At 48.3% G+C, this 22,895-nt stretch overlaps 1 protein-coding gene across 4 annotated transcripts in view; it reads left to right on the plus strand.

The window, feature by feature from the left end:
• hsd17b8 (hydroxysteroid (17-beta) dehydrogenase 8) overlaps window positions 1-22,895 on the plus strand; it is a 65,611-nt gene that overhangs the window by 15,871 nt on the left and 26,845 nt on the right. For all 4 annotated transcript variants that reach the window (XM_072475243.1, XM_072475247.1, XM_072475245.1 and 1 more), the window contains exons 4-6: window positions 5,121-5,216; window positions 10,336-10,421; window positions 11,276-11,360. In XM_072475243.1, the coding sequence (XP_072331344.1) occupies window positions 5,121-5,216; window positions 10,336-10,421; window positions 11,276-11,360 (267 nt within the window). The remainder of the gene's footprint in view (window positions 1-5,120; window positions 5,217-10,335; window positions 10,422-11,275; window positions 11,361-22,895) is intronic.

Here is a 22,895-nt window from a genome sequence, read left to right on the forward strand (position 1 = left end):
GAGAAGGGAATTTGATGCCGTGGGACAGTTGTTCAGCTGGCATGGACACCACGCGTCGCGGGTTAGCCTCCGACGATAGAAACCGGCCCAATTTTCCTTTGCACCACTTTTAGGGTGGGCGGGTTGAACTTCGAGGGGCCGAGCTGTCCGGGTCTAATTTTTACTGTTGTGCGGAGGTTAGTAATAGACTTGGCAGAATCACAGAACTGTGACAGCGCAGAAGGAGGCCATTTGGCCCACAGTATCCGCACCGGTCCTCCGAATGAGAAACTCACCCAGTTCCGTTCCCCCAGCCTTCCTTCCAAAACCTCCTTTTCGGACTACAATCCAATGCTCCTATTTTTTAAAAATAAATTTTTAGAGTACCCAATTATTTTTTTTCCAATTAAGGGCAATTTAGTGTGGCCAATCCACCTCACATTTTTTTTAAATAAATGTTTTTTATTGGATTTTTGAACAAAGTATATTTGCCGTTATGTACACATATATATATCTCGAAGAAGAGAAGGGCACACACACACAAATCACAAAGGGAAAGAAAAAGAAGAAAAAAAGGTAACAACATGAGAGAAATACAAAATCAGTTATTTACACATAAGTCGGCATCTGTTTGTTGGGGGGGGGGGGGGGTGGGCAGATATACATTTGGGTGCCGGAGAGACAATTCCGGAGGGCAATCCTCGAATGGGTCTGGTGCCGGTGTTGCCCCTCGCTTCTCCCGGACGGATTTTGCTGCTGTTGTCGTCTCGTGGTCACTTCCGCTTCAGCCGGCCCTCCCATCTTCCGCCTGTGTTCTCCGTTTTCTCTGTTCCTGTGGATGCCAAGTTTGTTAACGTTTCCCTGCCTCCCCCCCCCCCCCCCCTCCTCCACCTCCCTGGCTCTCCTCTATTGTTCCCTGTCTCTTCCCCCCCCCCCCCCCGTGGTTTGCCCTTCCTTCCTCTTAGATTTAGCTTCCCCCCCCCCCCCCCCCCCCCACCCTCCCGGTCTATCTCTCCCTCTCATGCTTTGGCAACTTTCCCCTGGTTCTCGGCTACCTGGCTATTCTTCTGCTTGTTCGTTGGCCACAAGAAGGTCCCGGAACAATTGGGTGAATGGCTCCCACGTTCTGTGGAAGCCGTCGTCTGACCCTCGGATGGCGAATTTGATTTTCTCCATTTGGAGAGATTCCGAGAGGTCGGACGACCAGTCTGCAGCTTTGGGTGGTGCTGCTGACCGAACAGGATTTCATGGCGGGCAATCAGGGAGGCAAAGGCATGCCCTCCTCCCCAGGAATAGATCTGGCTGGTCTGAAACCCCGAAGACCGCCACTTTCGGGCATGGCTCCACCCTCACCCCCACCACTTTGGACATTGCCTCGAAGAAAGCTGTCCAGTACTCCACAAGTGGGCGTAGTTGGCCGGGCCTCCTTGGCACCGTTCACGTCTATCTTCCACCTCCGGGAAGAACCTACTCGTACGAGCTCATGTTAAGTGGGCTCTATGTACCACTTTTAGTTGCGTCAGGCAGAGCCTTGCGCATGTGGAGGTGGAGTTGACCCTATGCAGTGCGTCGCTCCAGAGTCCCCACCTTATTTCAATCCCCAGGTCCTCCTCCCATTTCATTCTTGTTGCGTCCAGTACGGTGTCGGCCCTTTCTACCAGTCGGTCATACATGTCGCTACCATTTCCTTTCTCTAGTATGCTTGCGTCCAGTTACTCTTCCAGTAATGTCTGTCATGGTGGTTGTGGGTACGTCCTTGACTCCTTTCATAGGAAGTTTTTGAGTTGCAGGTACCTTAGCTCGTTCCCCCTGGCTAACTGGAATTTCTCTGTCAGTTCATCCATTGTAGCAATCCTGCCATCCGTGTATAGGTCCCTGACTGCCAGTGTCCCTCTGTCCTGTCCCCACCTTTTGAAGGTGGCGTCTGTCAGTGCTGCAATCCACCCAACCTGCACATCTTTGGGTTGTGGGGGTGAAACCTACGCAGACACGGGGAGAATGTGCAAACTCCACGCGGCCAGTGACCCAGTGCCGGGTTTCGAACCCAGGTCCTCAGCGCCGTAGGGAGCAGTGCTAACCACTGTGCCACATGCCACCCTTCAGTGCTCCTTTTTAAAGCCTCAACTGAACCTTGCCACTGCCACACTCTTGAGACGAGCGCATTGTAGATCCAAGCCCCAAGCTGTGTGAAAAAGCTCTTTTGCCGATCACCGTCAATCTATGTCTCTCGTCCTCCATCCTCCTACCATTCGGAACAGTTTCTCCCAATCCAATCTGTCCAGATACCCCCCCACCCACCACCACCACCACCACCACCACTCAAGATTTCAAACACCTCTACTTCAAGTGGGCAAGGACAAGATGGTGGAATCAGCGGCCTCGGGTGACTGTGCGGAGTTTGCACTTTCTCCCTCATGTCTGTGGGTTGCCTCCGGGTGCTCCAGATTCCTCTCACAGTCCAAAGATGCAGGTTGGGTTGATTGGCCAGGATAAATTGCCCTTTAGTGTCCAAAGATGTGCAGGTTAGGTGGGGTTGTGGGGGATAGGGCAGGGAATTGGGCCTGGGTAGGGCTTTTTTTTCAGAGGGTCGGTGCAGACTCGACGGGCTGAATGGCCTCCTTCTGCGCTGTAGGCATTCTATGGATTCTATGTGGCAGATGAATGGTCTTGCACAGAAGCGTGACATGATAGATTTTTCATGAGGAAAGGTGATTTTGAATGAAGGGTGCAATTCTAAAGTGGGGAGGAGAGGGTGGAGGAGCAGAGGGACCTGGGGGAGATGGGGAGGGTGGTATTTGTGTGCGAATCATGAATGTGGCAGGACAGATTGAGAACGTGGCGAATAGAGGTTTTAGAAATAGAGGCATAGAGTATGGAAGCAATGAAGCTATAGTGAACATTTATAAACCACTGGTTTGGCCTCGACTGTACTATTTAGTCCAGTTATGGCCGCTGCATGTTAGGAAGAATGTGAAGGCATTCGAAAGGGGTGCAGAAAAGATTCAGGAGACTGGGGGATGAGGAACTTGGATCACGTGGAATATAATTGAAAAGCTGACCTGGTTCTTCCTTGGCGATTGGATTGGATTTGTTTTATTGTCACGTGTACCGAGGAACAGTGAAAAGTATTTTTCAGTATTACAAAAGCTCTCAGACTTTTGTACCTCCTGCCCGATGGGAGAAGTTGGAAGAGTGAGTAAGCCGGGTGGGAGGGGTCTTTGATTATGCTGCCCGCTTTCCCCAGGCAGCGGGAGGTGTAGATGGAATCAATGGATGGGAGGCAGGTTTGTGTGATGGACTGGGCGGTGTTCACGACTCTCTGAAGTTTCTTGCGGCTTCCCGAGCAGTTGCCATACCAGGCTGTGATGCAGCCAGATAGGACGCTTTCTATGGTGCATCTGTAAAAGTTGGTAAGAGTCAGTGTGGACATACCACTGTTACCATTGGCGGGAGGATCAAGAATGAGAGGTCACAGGTGACTGGCCAAAGAAGCGATGGCGACCTGAGAGAATATCTTTTCACGCGGCGAGTATTTATGATCTGGAATGCACTGCCCGAGAGTTTGGAGAAGGAAGGATCTTTTTTCTTCCTTTATTCTTTCAGTGGGGGCACGTGGGTGTCACTGGCTAGGCCCCAGCCTTTGTTGCCCATCCCTAATTGCCCTTGAACCTGAGTGTCTCGCTCGGCCATTACAGTGAGGGACTGTTAAGAGCGGTGCACATTGCTGCTGGGTCTGGAGTCACATGTAGGCCAGGCTGGGGGTAAGGATGGCAGATTTCCTTCCCTAAAGAATGAGATCACGGCTGTCAAAGGGGATGTTCGTGTGATGAGGAAAACACCTGCAGGGCTAGGGGGGGGGAGGGGAAGGCCGGGCGAAAGGCACTCGGTGAGTTTCTCTGACGGATGGCCAGCACGGGCACCTCAGGCTGAAGGGCCTCCCGCCGCGCTGCTGCAACCATCCTGCGATCCTATAAAATAGGCGAGTGCATCCTGTCAGCTCCTTCCAGGGGATGAATAGTGCCTTCGTATTGCGGCCTACCCAAGCTCAGGGGGCCCCCCAATGCGCTTCACGCGCAACCGGCCAATTTATTTTGAAGGGCAGTCACTGGTGCAATGTAGGGAACCACAGCAGAGCGCACCGTGCACAGCAGGATCCCATAAGCAGCGACGGAATCTAACCATAGCTGACCTGTGTTTGTTGGAAGTGAAATTGGTTGAAAGTCAAAACAATTGGCCCAGGATACAGGGGCGGTGGGATGTAGGGGGTAGAGGGCAGGGGGCTGTTGTTGAAGGAGGGAAGGTGCAGGTAAATGACCTTCCCCCCTCCCCCCCCCCCTTTCTTGTATGATATCATTATTGGACTGGGCGGTAAGATGTCCGCCGGCATAGGGAGTCTCTCGTGTCATAGGTCGCAAGCAAGCCAGATAGGAAAGTAGGACTGAGTGAATTTCGAAACCCAAACAGACACCGAGCTAGATAGGAGGACAATGGGAGCACATCGGTCAAATACAATAACATTTAAGGAGCAGGAAAGCGAGTCTAAAAGCAGGAAAGTGAGGTAGAGAGAGAGATAGAGAGCGGTTTAGGGAGCGGATTCAAGTGCTCGGGGCCCCAGGCAGCTGAAGGCACGACTGCCAATGGTGGAGCGATTATAATCGGGGATCCCCAAGAGGCCGGAATCCGAGGAGGTGATGTCGCAAACAGTTAACCTCTGCTTTCACCATCAGTTTCCTGAAACCTTCACCCCATCCCTCAGCTCCTGGCTGACCCAGCAGGCATTTGAAAGCACGCACTTTGCACAGGTGTGCCTTCCGTAGCTACGGGAGGACACACCCGCCTGAGGAGGTGGTGTGACAAGGCTCTCAGACCTGGAAGAAAGTGTTCTCTTACGAGGAGAGTGGTCATACACCGCAAAGTTTAAAGAGGTGATCTCACCGAAACCTATAAGATCCCGAGAAGGGTTGACATGGTCGATGCTGAGAGTGTCAGCCACGATCTGTATGGAAGGGTAAAGCAGGCCCCAGGGGTCGTGAGTCCGACTGCGTTCACCTGTTCCCTCACCTCCCCCACTTTTAACCCTGTTCCCTTCCTCTCTGTACCTGCTCTTGCTGACCCTTGACCCCGGCATTGTATCTACACAGGGTACATTCCTGGTGACCCAGACAGTTGCCAAGGCGTTGGTTGCCAGCGGTGCCAAGAAAGGATCCATCATCAATGTGGGGAGCATTGTGGGTAAGGTAAGGACAAATGGCATCATGGGAAAACAGTGGGGCTGGCTGCTGTCTTTACTCTTCAGCTGTTTAGTTTGCTTCTTTGACAGCACCTTTCCAATCTGAACTTCTACAGCCTAGAAGGACACGGGGTGGCAAGTCCATGGGATCACCTCCACATCCAAGTTCCCCACCAAACTACACAGCAACCTGACTAGGAATTAACTATATGTTTACTCAGTCCCAAGCCAGTTCGTAAAGTATGAAACTTAACTGAATTATTTTATTGATGATAGGTTTAATAACAGAATACCGCAATATATCTGACTGTTTCCAACTGATAACCCGATAGCCTCTCTTTATAAGTACTTGTGTATCGTGGAAAAAATTGTACAGCTATTCAATGACTGTGTTATTTGCCCTCACGCTCAGGAGAGACCAGACAAAGAACATAGAACACAGAAAAATACAGCACAGAACAGGCCCTTCGGACCACGGTGTTGTGCCGAACCTTTGTCCTAGATTAATCACAGATTATCATAGAATTTACAGTGCAGAAGGAGGCCATTCGGCCCATTGAGTCTGGAAAGAGCACCCTACCCAAGGTCAACATCTCCACCCAACACTAAGGGCAATTTTGGACACTAAGGGCAATTTATCATGGTCAATCCACCTAACCTGCACATCTTTGGACTGTGGGAGGAAACCGGAGCACCCGGAGAAAACCCACGCACACACGGGGAGGATGTGCAGACTCCGCACAGACAGTGACCCAAGCCGGAATCGAACCTGGGACCCTGGAGCTGTGAAGCAATTGTGCTATCCACAATGCTACTGTGCTGCCCTTAAGAATAAATTAATCTACACTATATCATTCTACCGTAATCCATGTATCTATCCAATAGCTGCTTGAAGGTCCCTAATGTTTCCGACTCAACTACTTCCACAGGCAGTGCATTCCATGCCCCCACTACTCTCTGGGTAAAGAACCTACCTCTGACATCCCCCCTATATCTTCCACCATTCACCTTAAATTTATGTCCCCTTGTAATGGCTTGTTCAACCCGGGGAAAAAGTCTCTGACTGTGTACTCTATCTACTCCCCTGATCATCTTATAAACCTCTATCAAGTCGCCCCTCAGCCCGTTCTAGCACCCTCAGCCTTTCCTCGTAAGACCTACTCTCCATTCCAGGCAACATCCTGGTAAATCTCCTTTGCACCTTTTCCAAAGCTTCCACATCCTTCCTAAAATGAGGCGACCAGAACTGTACACAGTACTCCAAATGTGGCCTTACCAAAGTTTTGTACAGCTGCATCATTACCTCACGGCTCTTAAATTCAATCCCTCTGTTAATGAACGCTAGCACACCATAGGCCTTCTTCACAGCTCTATCCACTTGAGTGGCAACTTTCAAAGATGTATGAACATAGACCCCAAGATCTCTCTGCTCCTCCACGTTTCCAAGAACTCTACCGTTAACCCTGTATTCCGCATTCATATTTGTCCTTCCAAAATGGACAACCTCACATTTTTCAGGGTTAAACTCCATCTGCCACTTCTCAGCCCAGCTCTGCATCCTATCTATGTCTCTTTGCGGCCGACAACAGCCCTCCTCACTATCCACAACTCCACCAATCTTCGTATCGTCTGCAAATTTACTGACCCACCCTTCAACTCCCTCATCCAAGTCATTAATGAAAATCACAAACAGCAGAGGACCCAGAACTGATCCCTGCAGTACGCCACTGGTAACTGGGATCCAGGCTGAATATTTGCCATCCACCACCACTCTCTGACTTCTATCGGTTAGCCAGTTCGTTATCCAACTGGCCAAATTTCCCACTATCCCATGCCCAAGATTCTTGGAGTTATGAACCAGGCCTTTATTGCAGTTATAACTGGGCTGATGGTGTTTGCAGCCAGCACACCAGTCTGCCCTGCTTCCTGCCCTGTACAGACAATTATACATCACATTAAGTTACAGGAAATTAGAACAGACCAATCACTTATTACTAATTATCTATGTCCAATCATGACTATCGATTAGGTTTACATCATGCATAGTGTATGAGAATAATTAACTAATCACATCAAATGTTTGCATGCTTAATTATAGTAAGATTCCCCTTATCTCTCGCTCATAGATAAAGTCTCAGACTGGTTGAATGAATGTAAAGCAATGATTATTTCTTTAAGAACCCATTTTGGTACATTCACACAAAATTAAATCAAGAGACCTTTTTCCTGCGTGCCTCAAAATGTCCTTGAGGCATCAACGAGTGAAAGCAAAAACTTCAAGATAAAAGTGACTCCAGATTTATAAAATTAAAAGTCATTTCAACAAAAGGCCTTAAAAGTAATTTTTACAAATGTTTCAAGGATTCTCCGACGGCTAAAATTCCTCTCTCTAATCAGTCAAACGGATCACATTCTTAAGGGAATCCTTATCTGGGTTTAGCCCCTTACTTAGTTTCATTGGTTTTAATTCTCAGCTGAGACCCCTTGATTCGTTCAGAAAAGTGTCAGTCACTTAACAGGCGATTGGTTAATTAGACATGAATCAATTACTCCAAATTAATGATCTTTCCACGACTCTTGTCCCACGTTCAAACTCCCTACGTCACGTCTGGTCTCGGTTACGAGATTGTTTCAAACTCGTTGAATGTACCGTCATATCAGTAAGAGTACTTGCAATACATTATTCGGAACATTTGAGACAGTCATGGACAGTATTCGAAAGATTAGCCAATTTTATAACTTCCTCATATTTCTACAAATTTACCAATTTTCAAGAATCATTTTATTTAGCTAATATTTTAAAGGACCCCTCTCTATAATTGTTGAATCCAACAATTATAATATCCAATCAGTACAAAAGCACACATATGCTGTCTTGCAATTATTCAAATCGGTTGTCTGATACCTGGTGTGTGGCTATCAATCAACCTCCCTGTTGAGAATCCCTGCTGTTTACTGGTTCTGCTCGAGGTATGGGTGCTACAATATACAAACAGCTCTATGTGATGTCACCTCCATTCTGTTACCTTCAGCCAACCTGGAGCCAGAGCAAATGTAGCAAGTCCATCATTGTTATTACAGACCTTGAGAGCTAACCTGTGGAAATCCTGTCTGAGATCAACCCCAAAGGCAGATTGTGTCCTTGTGGCGTCTTCTTTCAATTGGTAGTGCCATGGGAATTCATAGAATTTACAGTGCAGAAGGAGGCCATTCGGCCCATCGAGTCTGCACCGGCTCTTGGAAAGAGCACCCTACCCAAGCCCACACCACCCTATCCCCATAACCCAGTAACCCCACTCAACCAACACTAAGGGCAATTTTGGACACTAAGGGCAATTTAACATGGCCAATCCACCTAACCTGCACATCTTTGGACTGTGGGAGGAAACCGGAGCACCCGGAGGAAACCCACGCACACACGGGGAGAACGTGCAGACTCCGCACAGACAGTGACCCAGCCGGGAATCGAACCTGGGACCCTGGAGCTGTGAAGCAATTGCGCTAACCGCAATGTCCCTTTAAGAATGGTTTGTCTTCTCAAGTGGCTCCAGTGGTGTCATTGTGTGGGTGGAGCTGGGCGGTGGCTCTAGTTTTTACTTTCGTTTTGAGCTGGAAGCTGTTTGTGGCTCTGAGTTTTACTTTCGGCTTAGACAGTTGGGAGCTGCATTCAGACAAAGAAGGTTTATTTTGGTCTCTCTCTCTCTGTATGTTAAAAGATGTCCAGATCACTTGATAATTTAAAAGTGATACCTGTTTACTGTAAAGAATGCAAACCTACTGTGTTATTAAAAGGGTTTGTCTGGTATTGGGCATTGTCATCAAGTTGAAACAGCAGAATGGGATGTTATTAAGGGCTATATAAACTTAGAATCATAGAATTTACAGTGCAGAAGGAGGCCATTCGGCCCATCGAGTCTGCACCGGCTCTTGGAAAGAGCACCCTACCCAAGGTCCATAGTATGTACCCAAGTACATAGAGTACTAAAGACTGCGGGAAATGTATGTTTATAGTTGATAAGAAATGCTTACTGTGTGTGTTTATAAAATGTTAACTGAATTCGTAGAATAAACTTTGTTTTTGATTTAAAGTGCTTAAGGCCTCCTGTTAGGGGCTGGTTTAGCACAATGGGCTAAACAGCTGGCTTGGAATGCAGAACAAGGCCAGCAGCGCGGGTTCAATTCCCGTACCGGCCTCCCCGAACAGGCGCCGGAATGTGACGACTCGGGGCTTTTCACAGTAACTTAATTGAAGCTGACTTGTGACAATAGGCTATTATTATTGAATACCACCTGAAAGGTAGGCCCCTTGTGCTCTTCATAACCGAAATCTATAAACAGTTGTAGGTCAGGTGAACTCCATGATATACTTTGGTGTTCTCTAAACCCTGGCCCATAACAGTAGCTTGTCTCTCACAGTCAGAACTGAAGATTTTAACCTCTCCAGTAAATAATGGAACTAGAGTTTTAAAACTAATGCAATGTCATGTCTAAAAATACCCTCTTCATCAAGGCACTTAATTAAACAATGCCATCCACTAATGTGGCTTAACAGTATAATTTTAAAAACTCAGTTAAAATTTATTTTTACACAATGTGGGCTTCACTGGCTGGGCCAATAATTGTTGCCCATCCCTCACTGCCCCTTGAGAAGGTGGTGGTGAGCTGCTTTCTTGAGCCGCTGAAGTCCTTGTGGTGCAGGTGCACCCACAGTGCTGTTAGGGAGGGAGTTTCAGGATTTTGACCCAGCCACAGTCAAGGACTGGCCGATATATTTCCAAGTCAGGGTGGTGAGCGACTTGGAGGGGAACCTCCAGGTGGTGGGGTTCACCTGTTCACCGAAGCTGCAGGGGTAAGAAAGTAGCACCTGACCCAATTCCAGGCCTGTGCCCTTGTTCCTCAAGCTGTCGGGTGGGGTGGGGGGCTAGTTCGAGGAACAAGGGGCTTCACGCAGCCCTGCTCAGGTCGAGCCTGACAGAGGACCCCGCTGTGGTGGAGAGAGTGGGGTGGGAGAGGGGGAGGGGGGGGGGGGGATGGGGGGGGGGGGGGAGGTGGTTTGACTGGTGTTGGGAAGGAGTAGGGAGACTGCTCTGTACCTTTGTGAGGAAATTTACTCAGCTTTTTTCCAGGTGGGAAATGTAGGACAGGCAAATTACACAGCATCGAAAGCTGGAGTGGTGGCCCTGACGAAGAGCAGTGCAAAAGAACTGGCCAGGTACTCAGTACAGTGTCTTAAAGTGTGTGCGTATATGTTCTGTGTGTATGTGGATGCACATGTGTGTGTGTTTGTGTGTATGTGTGTCTGCCTGTGTGTGTTTTGTGTATGTGTGTCTCTGTGCGTGTTTTGTGTGTGTGTATTTTGTGGATGTGTGTGTGTGATTGTGTGCGTGTTTTGTGTGTGTATTTTGTGGGTGGGTGTTTTGTGCGATTGTGTTTGTGAGTGTGTATGTGTGTCTGTGTGTGTTTTGTGTGTGTGTGTCTGTGTGTGTTTGTGTGTATCTTGTGGGTGTTTGTGTGTGATTGTGTGTGTGTTTTGTGTGTGTGTATTTTGTGGGTGTGTGTTTTGTGTGATTGTGTTTGTGAGTGTGTATGTGTGTCTGCCTGTGTGTTTCGTGTGTGTGTGTCTGTGTGTTTTGTGTGTGTGTATTTTGTGGGTGTGTGTCTGTGTGTTTTGTGTGTGTGTGTATTTTGTGGGTGTGTGTTTTGTGTGATTGTGTTTGTGAGTGTGTATGTGTGTCTGCCTGTGTGTGTTTTGTGTCTGTGTGTGTGTTTTGCGTGTGTGTATTTTGTGGGTGTGTGTCTGTGTGTTTTGTGTGATTGTGTGTGTGTTTTGTGTGTGTGTATTTTGTGGGTGTGTGTTTTGTGTGAGTGTGTATGTGTGTCTGTGTGCGTTTTGTGTGTCTGTGTGAGTATGTGTGTATGTTTGTTATATGCTGTCCTATTGATGCTGTATGCTACATTGTGCTACATTTTATGTGTGGTTTATTGTTGAACCTGTGCAGTCTGGTGTACATCGAGCCCATTTCTGCATATTTCATTGAGTGTATCACATTGCTTGTGTTGCCTCAGGTTTGGAATTAGATGCAACACTATCCTCCCGGGATTCATTGACACGCCAATGGTAGCTAAAGTCCCTCAGAAGGTGCTGGACACGGTACGGTAGAAGTTTATAATCGCAGGTAATTAAAATCTGGCTGGATAGCGGACCAGACCCCAATTTTTGAATTGATATCGAACGGGAAATCCAAACAATTTGTAATTTGTAAAAATGTAAGGAATCATATCATAGAATCATAGAATTTACAGTGCAGAATGAGGCCATTCGGTCCATCAAGTCTGCACCGGCTCTTGGAAAGAGCATCCTACTTAAGCCCACACCTTCACCCTATCCCAGTAACCCTGGCTAACCTTTTTTGTTTGGACACTAAGGGTAATTTAGCGTGGCCAATCCACCTACCCTGCACATCTTTGAGTTGTGGGGGTGAAACCCACACAGACACGGGGAGAATGTGCAAACCTCACACAGACAGTGACCTGGGGCCGGGATCGAACCCGGGTCCTCAGCGCTGTAGGCAACAGTGCTAATCACTGTGCCTACACAACAGCATTACTTGCGGTCCTCTGTGTAATGATATTCAGAGAGAGAAACTCTTTCAAGAACCGATCCAGTACACTTCTGTCTTGTCAGTCCCTTCTACTCAACCTAATCACATTTGGCAGAACTGCAAACTACAGACAGACCTGGCTCCTCCCATTAATTACATCATTTGCATCCCACTTAGCTGGGACTAAACACAATGCCTAAAATTATCTATACCCTAAGGAATAATCCAAAATATAAACACTATTCCATTAACCCATTATTTGTAACCAAGTAAGTGGGTGGAATTAATGATTACCTCACTCACACGACGTCTTAATTACAGCTTTAGCATATACACAGTCTGGATACCTTAACCTCGGTTGTTTAATAATATTACTACAACAAACATATACTTTAACCCAGGCCTTTAATAATATTATTGCAACAGATATATAATATAGTATATATATATATATCTATATATCAATTTCTTACATTCATCATAGTAATCAGACACACACACTCACTCACTCACTCAATTACACTCAAAACTCATTCATTCATTCACTCACAGACACTCACTCACTTTCACTCTCACTCTCATTCTGTTTCTCTGTAACTCACTGAGTCACTCACACACTCTCACGCACTCATACCACACTCACTCATTTTCTCACTCAGTCGCACACACACTCACACACACACAATCACAACGCACTCTCACACATACTCATGCACACACACATTTCTCACTCACACATAGGATACGGTTACACAGACCCACACATAAGATACAGTTCGACACACAAGATACAGTTTAACACACAAACAACATGGTTTCACACATACACACATGACACAGTTCCACACACATACATGCACGATATGGTTCCACATATATACAGGATACAGTCTCACACGCACACACATGATATAGTCACACACACACACAATCTGGTTACACACACATACACATGATAAAATTTTACACACCGACACTCACACAATATGGTTACGCAAACACATACACGATGCAATTACACACATACAGGTTCCGGTTTCACAGCCACTTGTGCAGGATATGGTTCCTTTTGGTTTCGGTATGTAGCCACCTAAAATGGCTGATTCCTTATTAATTTGGCCAAAACCCGATTTAAAATGGCTAACCGAAAAGGCTGATGGGAAAAGCAGCCAACAGGACACAGACGGACAGCTGCAGACAGAAGAGTGTATTCGGCTCTGGGGAAGTCGGCCCAGATCGATACTCAAGACCATTCATTCACCTCTTCATTCACCTGAGGAAGGAGCAGCGCTCCAAAAGCTAGTGACATCGAAACAAACCTGTTGGACTTTAACCTGGTGTTGTAAGACTTCTTACTGTGCTCACCCCAGTCCAACGCCGGCATCTCCACATCAAGACTATTAGCAGCACATCAACCCAGACATCTGCAGTTTAATCGGCTATCCCCGGGAACAATTGCAACATATTAGCAATTGAATGCCGGGCCAGACCTGTCGGCGCCTGCAGTGGCCGAAACAAAGACAGGTGAACGACCACCCCCTGATCGAGGAATCGCCCCGTTATTGGAGCATATCGAACCCAGTGATTGGGAACAAGTCCAATCACTTGGGACTCAGGGTCAAGGGCCGCCCCGAGAGGCGGGAAGCCCCTGGGCCCTATAAAGTGAGGGGCCAAGTTCAGATCTCTCTCTTCTTCACCTGCTCGCAGCCTTTGCAAGAACCTTCAGCAAAGAACCGTAAGTTTGACTCCAGCGATCGCTACCCGATAAAGACTCCTAGCCATCGACCCGTATCAGCCTTTTGAATCCCGCGGGCCAGATCCGATTCGATAAGCCATTCGTTTCCCTGACCTGGTGGGCCCTTCCTAAAGTTAAGTACTGGCCAGTAGTGGTAGGTTTCTATATAGATAGTAGGATTATTGTGTAAGCATTACTTGTTGTATATAATAAATGACCGTTGATTTCAATCTTACTAAGCGGTGTGCTGACTTATTAATCATAACTCGAGCTTGAACCACGTGGCGGTATCAGAAAGATACCTGGCGACTCGTGAGCAAAGGTGACATAATCAGAGGTAATAAAACTAAGGCTAAAAAGAGCAACAGGTATCCTTAATCAGATGTCCCCAAATATCTAAAATGTTTACCTTTAAGCAGAATCAGATAGCAAATATTGTCATGGAAAATGGATCTGAAAAAACTCTGATTGTTTTTGTTGTTTACTTGTGTCTGTAGCAACAGTACACCCTTGTTTTGAACTTTGAACCTCAGTGCAAGCATATCTCTGCGCCAAAACTCACAGGAGCTGTTAATCGTTTATTTTATCATCAAATGTGGCGTTTGAACACAATTTTAAATGTAATAACTCCCAGAATATACCCTGTTAACCTGTTCCTGATGCATTTACACATTTTAAAAAGTCACTTGTTGATAATCACTACTTAATGCGACAATTATTTCTTGAGTGTGTATTGAAACGTTGCGTAAGTCATTGCTTAAGTACCATACTGATTGAGGAGATTGTTACTCATTGAATAGGTTATTGATTGACTAAGTAGGTTATTGATTAAGTAGATTAGTGATTAATTAACTAGGTTATTGATTCAGTAGATTATTGATTAAGTAGATAAGTGTTGATAAACTAGGTTTTTGATTAAGTGGGTTATTGATTGATTATGTAGAATATTGATTGATTATGTAGATTATTGATTGATTGAATACATTACTGATTATTTGGATGGATATTATTAATTAAGTAGATTAATGATTGATTAAGTGGGTTACTGATTAAGCAGATTAGTGATGAATTAACTAGTTTATTGATTAAATAGATTATTGATTTATTAAGTAGATTATTGGAGGGACTTCTGGTAGCAGCATACAGGCGGAGGCCACACGTTAGGTGGCTCCTGATAAAGTCTCTGGTTTTTGGACTTTTATCCCAGTCTCAGAGGTAGTTTTTGGATGAGCTTTTTTGGGAAGTCATAAGGAGTTTGGGGATTGCCAAAGTCCCAGAAGAAAGGTACTGGAAAGAAGGGGGTGAGCGGAAGTCCGCCGGCGAGTGTTGCTGTGAGTCCCACAGGAAGAAAAATGGCGGGGGCTGGGTCGTCGGGAGGGGCCGCTCCCCTCATGGTGGAAACTCCAACCGAGGTGATGTCGGTGGAGTTTGAAAGGCTGTTTGCCAAGCATATGGAGGGACTTCGGATGGAGATGACGGCCTCACTTAAAGGGTGGTTGGAGGAGGCGATTGCCCCGGTAAAGGCGGCAGTGATGAAGACATTGGTCGAGGTGTGGGAGGAAGGTGAGAAGTTGAAGGGGTTGGAGGAGGCACTGTCGCAACACAGTAACCAGTTCACCTCAATGGGTGAGGAGATGCAAAGGGCGGCGGAGGCTAACAAAGGGCGCAGAGCTGAGGTGGAGGATCTGGAGAACAGGTCGAAGAGGCAACATTTGAGAATCGTGGGGCTGCCCGAGGGAGTGGAGGGCCCGAGACCGATCGAGTACTTTGCAAAGATGGTTGCTGAGGTTATTAAATGTTAATTAAGGGGCAATTTAGCATGGCCAAATTCACCTGCCCTGCACATCTTTTTTGGGTTGAGGAGATGAGACCCACGCAGACACGGGGAGAATTTGCAAACTCCACAGGGACAGTGACCCGGGGTCGGAATCGAACCTGGATCCTCGGCGCCGTGCAGCAGCAGTGCTAAGACGTTTGCTGAGTTGATGGGGGAGGGGGAAGAACCTTCCCGATATGAACTGGACAGGGCTCATTGGTCGCTGATGCCCTAGCCGAAAGAAAATGAGTCACTGAGGGCAGTTCAAGTTTCACATTAAGGTTGGGCGAAGCAAAGATTTGAGGTGAAGTGAGAAGGCGTTGGTATTCGGATATACCAAGACTTGATGCTGGAACTGGCAAGAAGGCGGGCGGCCTTCGGATGGGTGAAGGCGGCACTCTACAGTTTGCCATGGTCTACCTGGCGAAGCTGAGGGTGACCTACAATGCGGGGGACTTCCCCTTCAAGATGGTGGAGGTGGCGGAGGCTTTTGTGAAGGCGGAAGTACTGGGACTGAAATGAGAGAAGGGACTGAGATTAGGACTTGTACTGAGGGGTTGGGGACAGTGCCTTTATCTCTCTTGTTCTGTATTTGTGGGGGGGGGGGAGGAACAGCCGGGTTTTTGGGTTGGTTGAAGGGGGAGGGTAGTTTACCTTTGTTGTATCTACAGTTGGTTACAATCATATTGGGCTTGGGGGTTATGGCGGTTTTCTGAGGTGCGGTCTTGCACTGGTTTTGTTTGTTCTTGTTTTCAGGGTAAGAAGTCTTACAACACCAGGTTAAAGTCCAACAGGTTTGTTTCAAATCACTAGCTTTCGGAGCACTGCTCTTTCCTCAGGTGAATGAAGAGGTATGTTCCAGAAACATAGATATAGACAAAGTCAAAGATGCAAGACAATGCTTTGAACGCGAGCATTTGCAGGTAATTAAGTCTTTTCAGAATCGGTTGCATTCTTGGACACACTCATCTCCACCAAGGACGATCACCTCAGCACTTCGCTTAACCGCAAGCCCACGGATAACCTCACGATGCTCCACTTCTCCAGCTTCCACCCTAAACACATTAAAGAAGCCATCCCCCATGGACAAGCCCTCCGTATACACAGGATCTGCTCAGACGAGGAGGAGTGTAACAGACATCTACAGACGTTGAAAGATGCCCTCTTACGAACGGGATATGGCACTCGACTCATCAATCGACAGTTCCAACGCGCCACAGCAAAAAACCGCACCGACCTCCTCCGAAGACAAACACGGGACACAACCGACAGAGTATCCTTCGTCGTTCAGTACTTCCCCGGAGCGGAAAAACTAGGACATCTTCTTCGCAGCCTTCAACATGTCATCGATGAAGATGAACATCTTGCCAAGATCATCCCCACTACTTGCCTTCAAACAACTGCGCAACCTCAAACAAACCATTGTTTGCAGCAAACTATCCAGCCTTCAGAACAGAGACCACGACACCACACAACCCTGCCATGGCAATCTCTGCAAGACGTGCCAGATCATCGACATGGATACCACCATTACACGTGAGAACACCACCCACCAGGTACGCGGTACATACTCGTGCGACTCGGCCAACGTTGTCTACCTCATATGCTGCAGGAAAGGATGTCCCGAAGCGTGGTACATTGGCGAGACCATGCAGACGATGCGACAACGGATAAACGGACATCGCGCGACAATCACCAGGCAGGAATGTTCACTTCCAGCCGGGGAACACTTCAGCAGTCAAGGGCATTCAGCCTCTGATCTCCGGGTAAGCGTTCTGCAAGGCGGCCTTCAGGATGCGCAACAAAGCAAAATCGCCGAGCAGAAACTTATAGCCAAGTTCCGCACACATGAGTGCGGCCTCAACCGGGACCTGGGATTCATGTCGCATTACATTCATCCCCCACCATCTGGCCTGGGCTTGCAAAATCCTACCAACTGTCCTGGCTTGAGACAATTCACACCTCTTTAACCTGGGGTTACCCCATCTCTGGATCTGTAAAGTCTTAATTACCTGCAAATGCTCACATTCTAAGCATTGTCTGGCAGCTTTGATTTGTCTACATGTATGTTTCTGGAACCGGCCTCATCATTCACCTGAGGAAGGAGCAGCGCTCCGAAAGCTAGTGATTTGAAACAAGCCTGTTTGACTTTAACCTGGTGTTGTAAGACTTCTTACTGTGCTCACCCCAGTCCAACGCCGGCATCTCCACATTTTGTTTTCAGAGATTGGGTCGTGGGGGAGGAGCTTGGGAGGAGGAGGGCCTGGGCAGGGGCCTCCACACTAACAAGAGACGTTGGCTAGCAAATGGGAGTGTGCTGGGGGCAGGGGCCGCGGTCATTGGAGCCAGGTCGAACAGGTTTTGATGGCTCTGAGAGGTGTGAAAGGTGGGGGAATGGGATCGATACTGGGAGAGGTGTTGGCAAGAGGAAGTGGAAGGTGGGATTCTGGGAAAGGGGGAGGGGTTCGGTGGTAACAAAGGGATGGGACGGGACAGGCCCGAAGGGCAGGGCCCAGTATCATGATGATAGCGGATAGAAGGGGCGGGGAATGGGGGGGGGGCGGCGGGGGAGAGCCCCGGTCAGAATAGTGACGTGGAACGTGAGGTTGGGGGGTCAGTGAAGAGATGGAGGATTTTTACACACTTAAAGAGCTTAAAAGCCGATGTGGTGATGCTGCAGGAGACCTATCGGAGGGTGAGGGATCAGGTGAGGCTTAGGAAGGGTTGGGCAAGTCAGGTTTTTAATTTGGGATTCGATAGCAGGACTCGGGTGTTTAGCAGTATTGGTGGGCAAGAGGGTGAGGTTTCAGATGGAGGAGTTGGTGGCGCACCAGGGGGTCAGGTACGTGATAGGAGATGTTGGTGACACTGGCGAACTTACATGACCACAACTTGGATGATGCGGGGGTGAAATCCCAGAGCTACCCACGAGCTGATAGTGGGGGGGGGGGGGGGCTTTGGAACATCGTGCAGGAGCCGAAGGTGAACAGGTCTCAGCCACGCTCGCTGGCCCAGTCGGGGAGGCTGGCTGGGCTCATGAGGGAGATGGGTCGAGTGGACTGCGGGAGGTTCCTGCACCCAGGGGAATGGGAGTATCTGTTTTTCTCCACGGTACACAAGGGTGTACTCGAGGATAGACTTTTACATGGTGGGGAAGGCGCTATTGGCCTGGGTTAGGAGGTCGGAGTACTCAGCAATCGTGATTTCAGACTATGCTCTGCAGAGGCTTAATGTGGTATTGGAGAAGGGGGTGGAGAATGGACGTGGGGTTGTTAGTTGACCTAGAGCTTTTGTGATAAGATCGGGAAGGTGATTGAGGAATATGTGGGGTTTAATTACATGAGGAAGGTTTCGTAGTCAGTGGTTTAGGAGGCTCTGAAGGCAGTAGTGAGCGGGGAGGAGATTTTGTTCAAAGCTAAGGTGGACAAGGAGGAGAGAGAGAGGAGCACCAAAAACTGACAGAGGAGATTCTGGAAGTGGATGGGAGGTAAGCGGGGGGACGCGGACCCGAGGCTCCTGGCAAAGGGGAAGGAGTTGCTGGTGAGGTTTGACCTATTGTCCACGAGGGAAGTGGTCCATCAGTTGAGAAGGGCGAGGGGGGCTGTACGGGGAGAAGGCAGGACGTATGCTGGCCGGCCAGCTCTGTAAGGAGGCCGCGACGAGGGAGATAATTCAGGTACAGGACAAGGCGGGGGAGTTGGTGGTGGGCCTGGAACAGATTAATAAGGTGTTTGAGGAGTTTTATAGGGATTTGTATAAGTCGGAGCCACCAGAGGATGAGCAGGAGGTGAATGGGTTTCTGGGTAGGTTAGAGTGCCCGAGGTTGGGGGAGGTGGAGAGGGAAGAGCTGGGGGAGCCGATGGGGGTGGAGGAGGTGAAGTTGGCAATGGAGAGGATGCAGGCAGGGAAGGTGACGGGACCAGATGAGTTTCTGGTTGAATTTTATAAAAGATTTAAGGTTAGGCTGATGCTGTTGATGGTGGGAATGTTTGAGGACGTGATGGATAGGGGTGTCTTGCCACAAGCGATGTACCCTGAAAACGTCCCAAACCTCTGAAGCAACCCCACTATGTTCCCCACCGAAGGCCTCCATCTCGTTGTTGCTTAAGAAGGACAATGATCCGGTGGAGTGTGGGTTGTACAGGCCCATATCTCTGCTGAATGTAGACGCCAAGATATTGGCAAAGGTGCTGGCGTTAAGGTTGGGGGGGGAAGGAAGGCGGGGGGGGGGGGGTGCCATCCGAAGGTAATTGGGGAGGACCAGGCGGCTTCGTAAAGGGAAGACAGCTGCCCTCTAATGTGAGGAGGCTGTTGAATGTGGTGCTTTCTCCGGCAGAGGGAAGGGAGATGGTGGTGGCGGGGGTTGGGTGCGGAGAAGGCATTTAATCGGGTGGAATGGAGTTACTTGATGGTAGTGTTGGAGAAATTTGGGATGGGGTCGAAGTTTGTGGCGTGGGTGCAGCTGTTGTACAAGGAGCCGATGGCAAGCGTGCGCACGAATAGCCTGAATTAAGGGTACAAGGCAGGGATGCCCCATGTCCCCCCTTCTCTTTGCATTAGCTATAGAGCCCTTGGCCATTGCACTGAGGAGCTTGGCTTGTGGAAGGGGATGGTGGGGTGGGGTGGAGCATAGGGTGTCCGTATGCTGATGACTTGTTGATGTATATCTCGGAGCCGAGCTCCGGGTGGGGAACATAATGGGGTTGCTTCAGAGATTTAGGACGTTTTCAGGGCACTAATTGAATTTAGGGAGAAGTGAGTACTTTGTGATCTCCCCTCTGGGAGTGGGAGCGGGGATAGGGGGGCTGCCATTTTGTTTGGCAGCGTACCATTTTCGGTATTTGGGGGTGCAGGTGGCCCAGGGTGTGCAGGTCTCCGGAAGTTCCGTTTCACTAGCTCGGTGGGGAGGGTGAAGGCTGCCTGGCTGAGGTGGGACAATCTCCCTCTGTCGTTGGTGGGCTGGGCAGCACGGTAGCATTGTGGATAGCACAATTGCTTCACAGCTCCATGGTCCCAGGTTCGATTCCCGGCTTGGGTCACTGTCTGTGCGGAGTCTGCACATTCTCCCCGTGGGTTTCCTCTGGGTGCTCCGGTTTCCTCCCACAGTCCAAAGATGTGCGGGTTAGGTGGATTGGCCATGATAAATTGCCCATAGTGTCCAAAATTGCCCTTAGTGTTGGGTGGGGTTACTGGGTTATGGGGATAGGGTGGAGGTGTTGACCTTGGGTAGGGTGCTCTTTCCAAGATCCGGTGCAAACTCGATGGGCCGAATGGCCTCCTTCTGCACTGTAAATTCTATGAAATTCTATGAATATATTGCCGTGATTCTTGTTTATGACTCTGCCTGCGGTCTTTTTGGCCCAAGGCCTGTTTCAGGAGGGGTGGGCAGGCTGATCTCCTCGTTTGTTTGGGCGGAGAGGGTGGCTAGGATTAGGAAGGGCGGCCTAGATCTCCCAAATTTGATGTATTACTATTGGGCGGTGAAGATTCAGGGGTGGAATAGGGAGATAGGGGTTTGTGGGTGAGGATGGAGGTGGGCTCTCGTAGAGGGTCGGGGTTGGCGCCGCTCCCGATGGCTCCAGGGAAGTATTTGGTGAGTCCGGTGGTGGTAACCATGCTGAAGGTTTGGAGGCAGTTTAAGCAGCTTTTTAGGTTGGGAACTGGATGGGGGGGGAAATGCCAATTGGGGGAATAATGGGTTTGAGCCGGGGAGGGTGGATGCAAGTTTCGGGGATGGGAAAAGAGTGGGAACAAGGAAATGAATGATTTGTTTTTGGGAGGGTGATTTGCGAGTTTGGAGGGGTTGGGTGAGAAGTTTGGTCTGGCGCAGGGTGAAGATTTGAGGTATATGCAGGTATGGGGCCTTGCGAGGAAGGTCTTCCCGAACCTTCCGATAGAGTCTGCCTTATCGTTGTTGGGAGATGATGCTGTCAGTGGGGGGCTGGAGAGGGTGGTCATCGCTGTGATTAATGGGAAGATTTTGGAGGAGGATGGGGTGTCCATGGGGGGGGGGCGGTGAAGGCGAAGTGCGAGGAAGAGTTGGGGGTGGTGTTGGAGGAAGGTTTGTGGTTTGAGGTGCTGCGGAGGGGAAATGCCTCAACCTCGTGTGTGAGACTGGGGCTGATCCAGTTCGAGGTAGTGTACAGGCCGCACCTTACAAAGTCTAGGATGAGCCAGCTGTTCGAGGGGGTGGAGGATGTCTGGAGCGATGTGGGAGGGGCCCTGCGAACCATGCGCTGATGTTTTGGTCCTGCCGGAAGCTGGAAAGGTTTTGATGGACGGTGTTCAGCACCATTTCGGGGGTTTTACATGTCGACGTGGAGCCCAGTCCCCTAGAAGCCATATTTGGGGTGTGGGCTGGAGCTACAGGCGGGTGTGAGGGCAGATGTTTTCGCCTTCGCCTCTCTGGTTGCTGGGGTTGAGGACAGCTTCTCCACCCTATGCCTCGGCACGGCAGAGGGACCTGCTGGGGTTTTTGGCCCTGGAAAAGGTTGTGGGGGGAGGCGAGTGATGGGTTCCACAATAAATTGGAGTTTGATCATTTTGCATTTTGGGGAGTTGGTTACTGTTGACTGCTGTGGGGATGGGGTGGGGGGGCTTAATGGGTTGGGGGGGGGATGTATGTTTGTTGTAAATTGAAACAAATTTTAAAATTTGTGGAGTAAAAATACTTTAGTAGGTTATTGATTGATTGAATACATTATTGATGAAATAGATTACTGTTGAAGTATATTGGTTAAGTAGATTGCAGATTAAGTAGATTATTGATTAAGTAGATTGTTGATTGAGTAGGTTATTGATTAAGTAGATTGTTGATTATGTAGATTGTTGATTATGTAGATTGTTGATTATGTAGATTGTTGATTGAGTAGATGGTTGATTGAGTAGGTTATTGATTAAGTAGATTGTTGATTGAGTAGGTTATTGATTAAGTAGATTGTTGATTGAGTAGATTGTTGATTGAGTAGATTGTTGATTGAGTAGATTGTTGATTGAGTAGATTGTTGATTGAGTAGATTGTTGATTGAGTAGATTGTTGATTGAGTAGATTGTTGATTGAGTAGATGGTTGATTGAGTAGGTTATTGATTAAGTAGATTGTTGATTGAGTAGATTGTTGATTGAGTAGATTGTTGATTGAGTAGATTGTTGATTATGTAGATTGTTGATTATGTAGATTGTTGATTGAGTAGATGGTTGATTGAGTAGGTTATTGATTAAGTAGATTGTTGATTATGTAGATTGTTGATTGAGTAGATGGTTGATTGAGTAGGTTATTGATTAAGTAGATTGTTGATTATGTAGATTGTTGATTGAGTAGATGGTTGATTGAGTAGGTTATTGATTAAGTAGATTATTCAGCAACGGCTTATCAGGATGGATTTTCCCAGCCGCCGAATCCATAGAGAGTGTGGCGCTGGCGAGTTCAGCGTAGGTGACCGCATCCCAGTTCACATTCTCCAGGAAAACCTTCAGCACCCCGCGAGTCTCCTCATAGATCAAACCCGAGATCCGTTTGACACCGCCACGGCGA

This window comes from Scyliorhinus torazame, chromosome 14, assembly GCF_047496885.1.
Source record: "Scyliorhinus torazame isolate Kashiwa2021f chromosome 14, sScyTor2.1, whole genome shotgun sequence".
Lineage (NCBI taxonomy): Eukaryota > Metazoa > Chordata > Chondrichthyes > Carcharhiniformes > Scyliorhinidae > Scyliorhinus > Scyliorhinus torazame.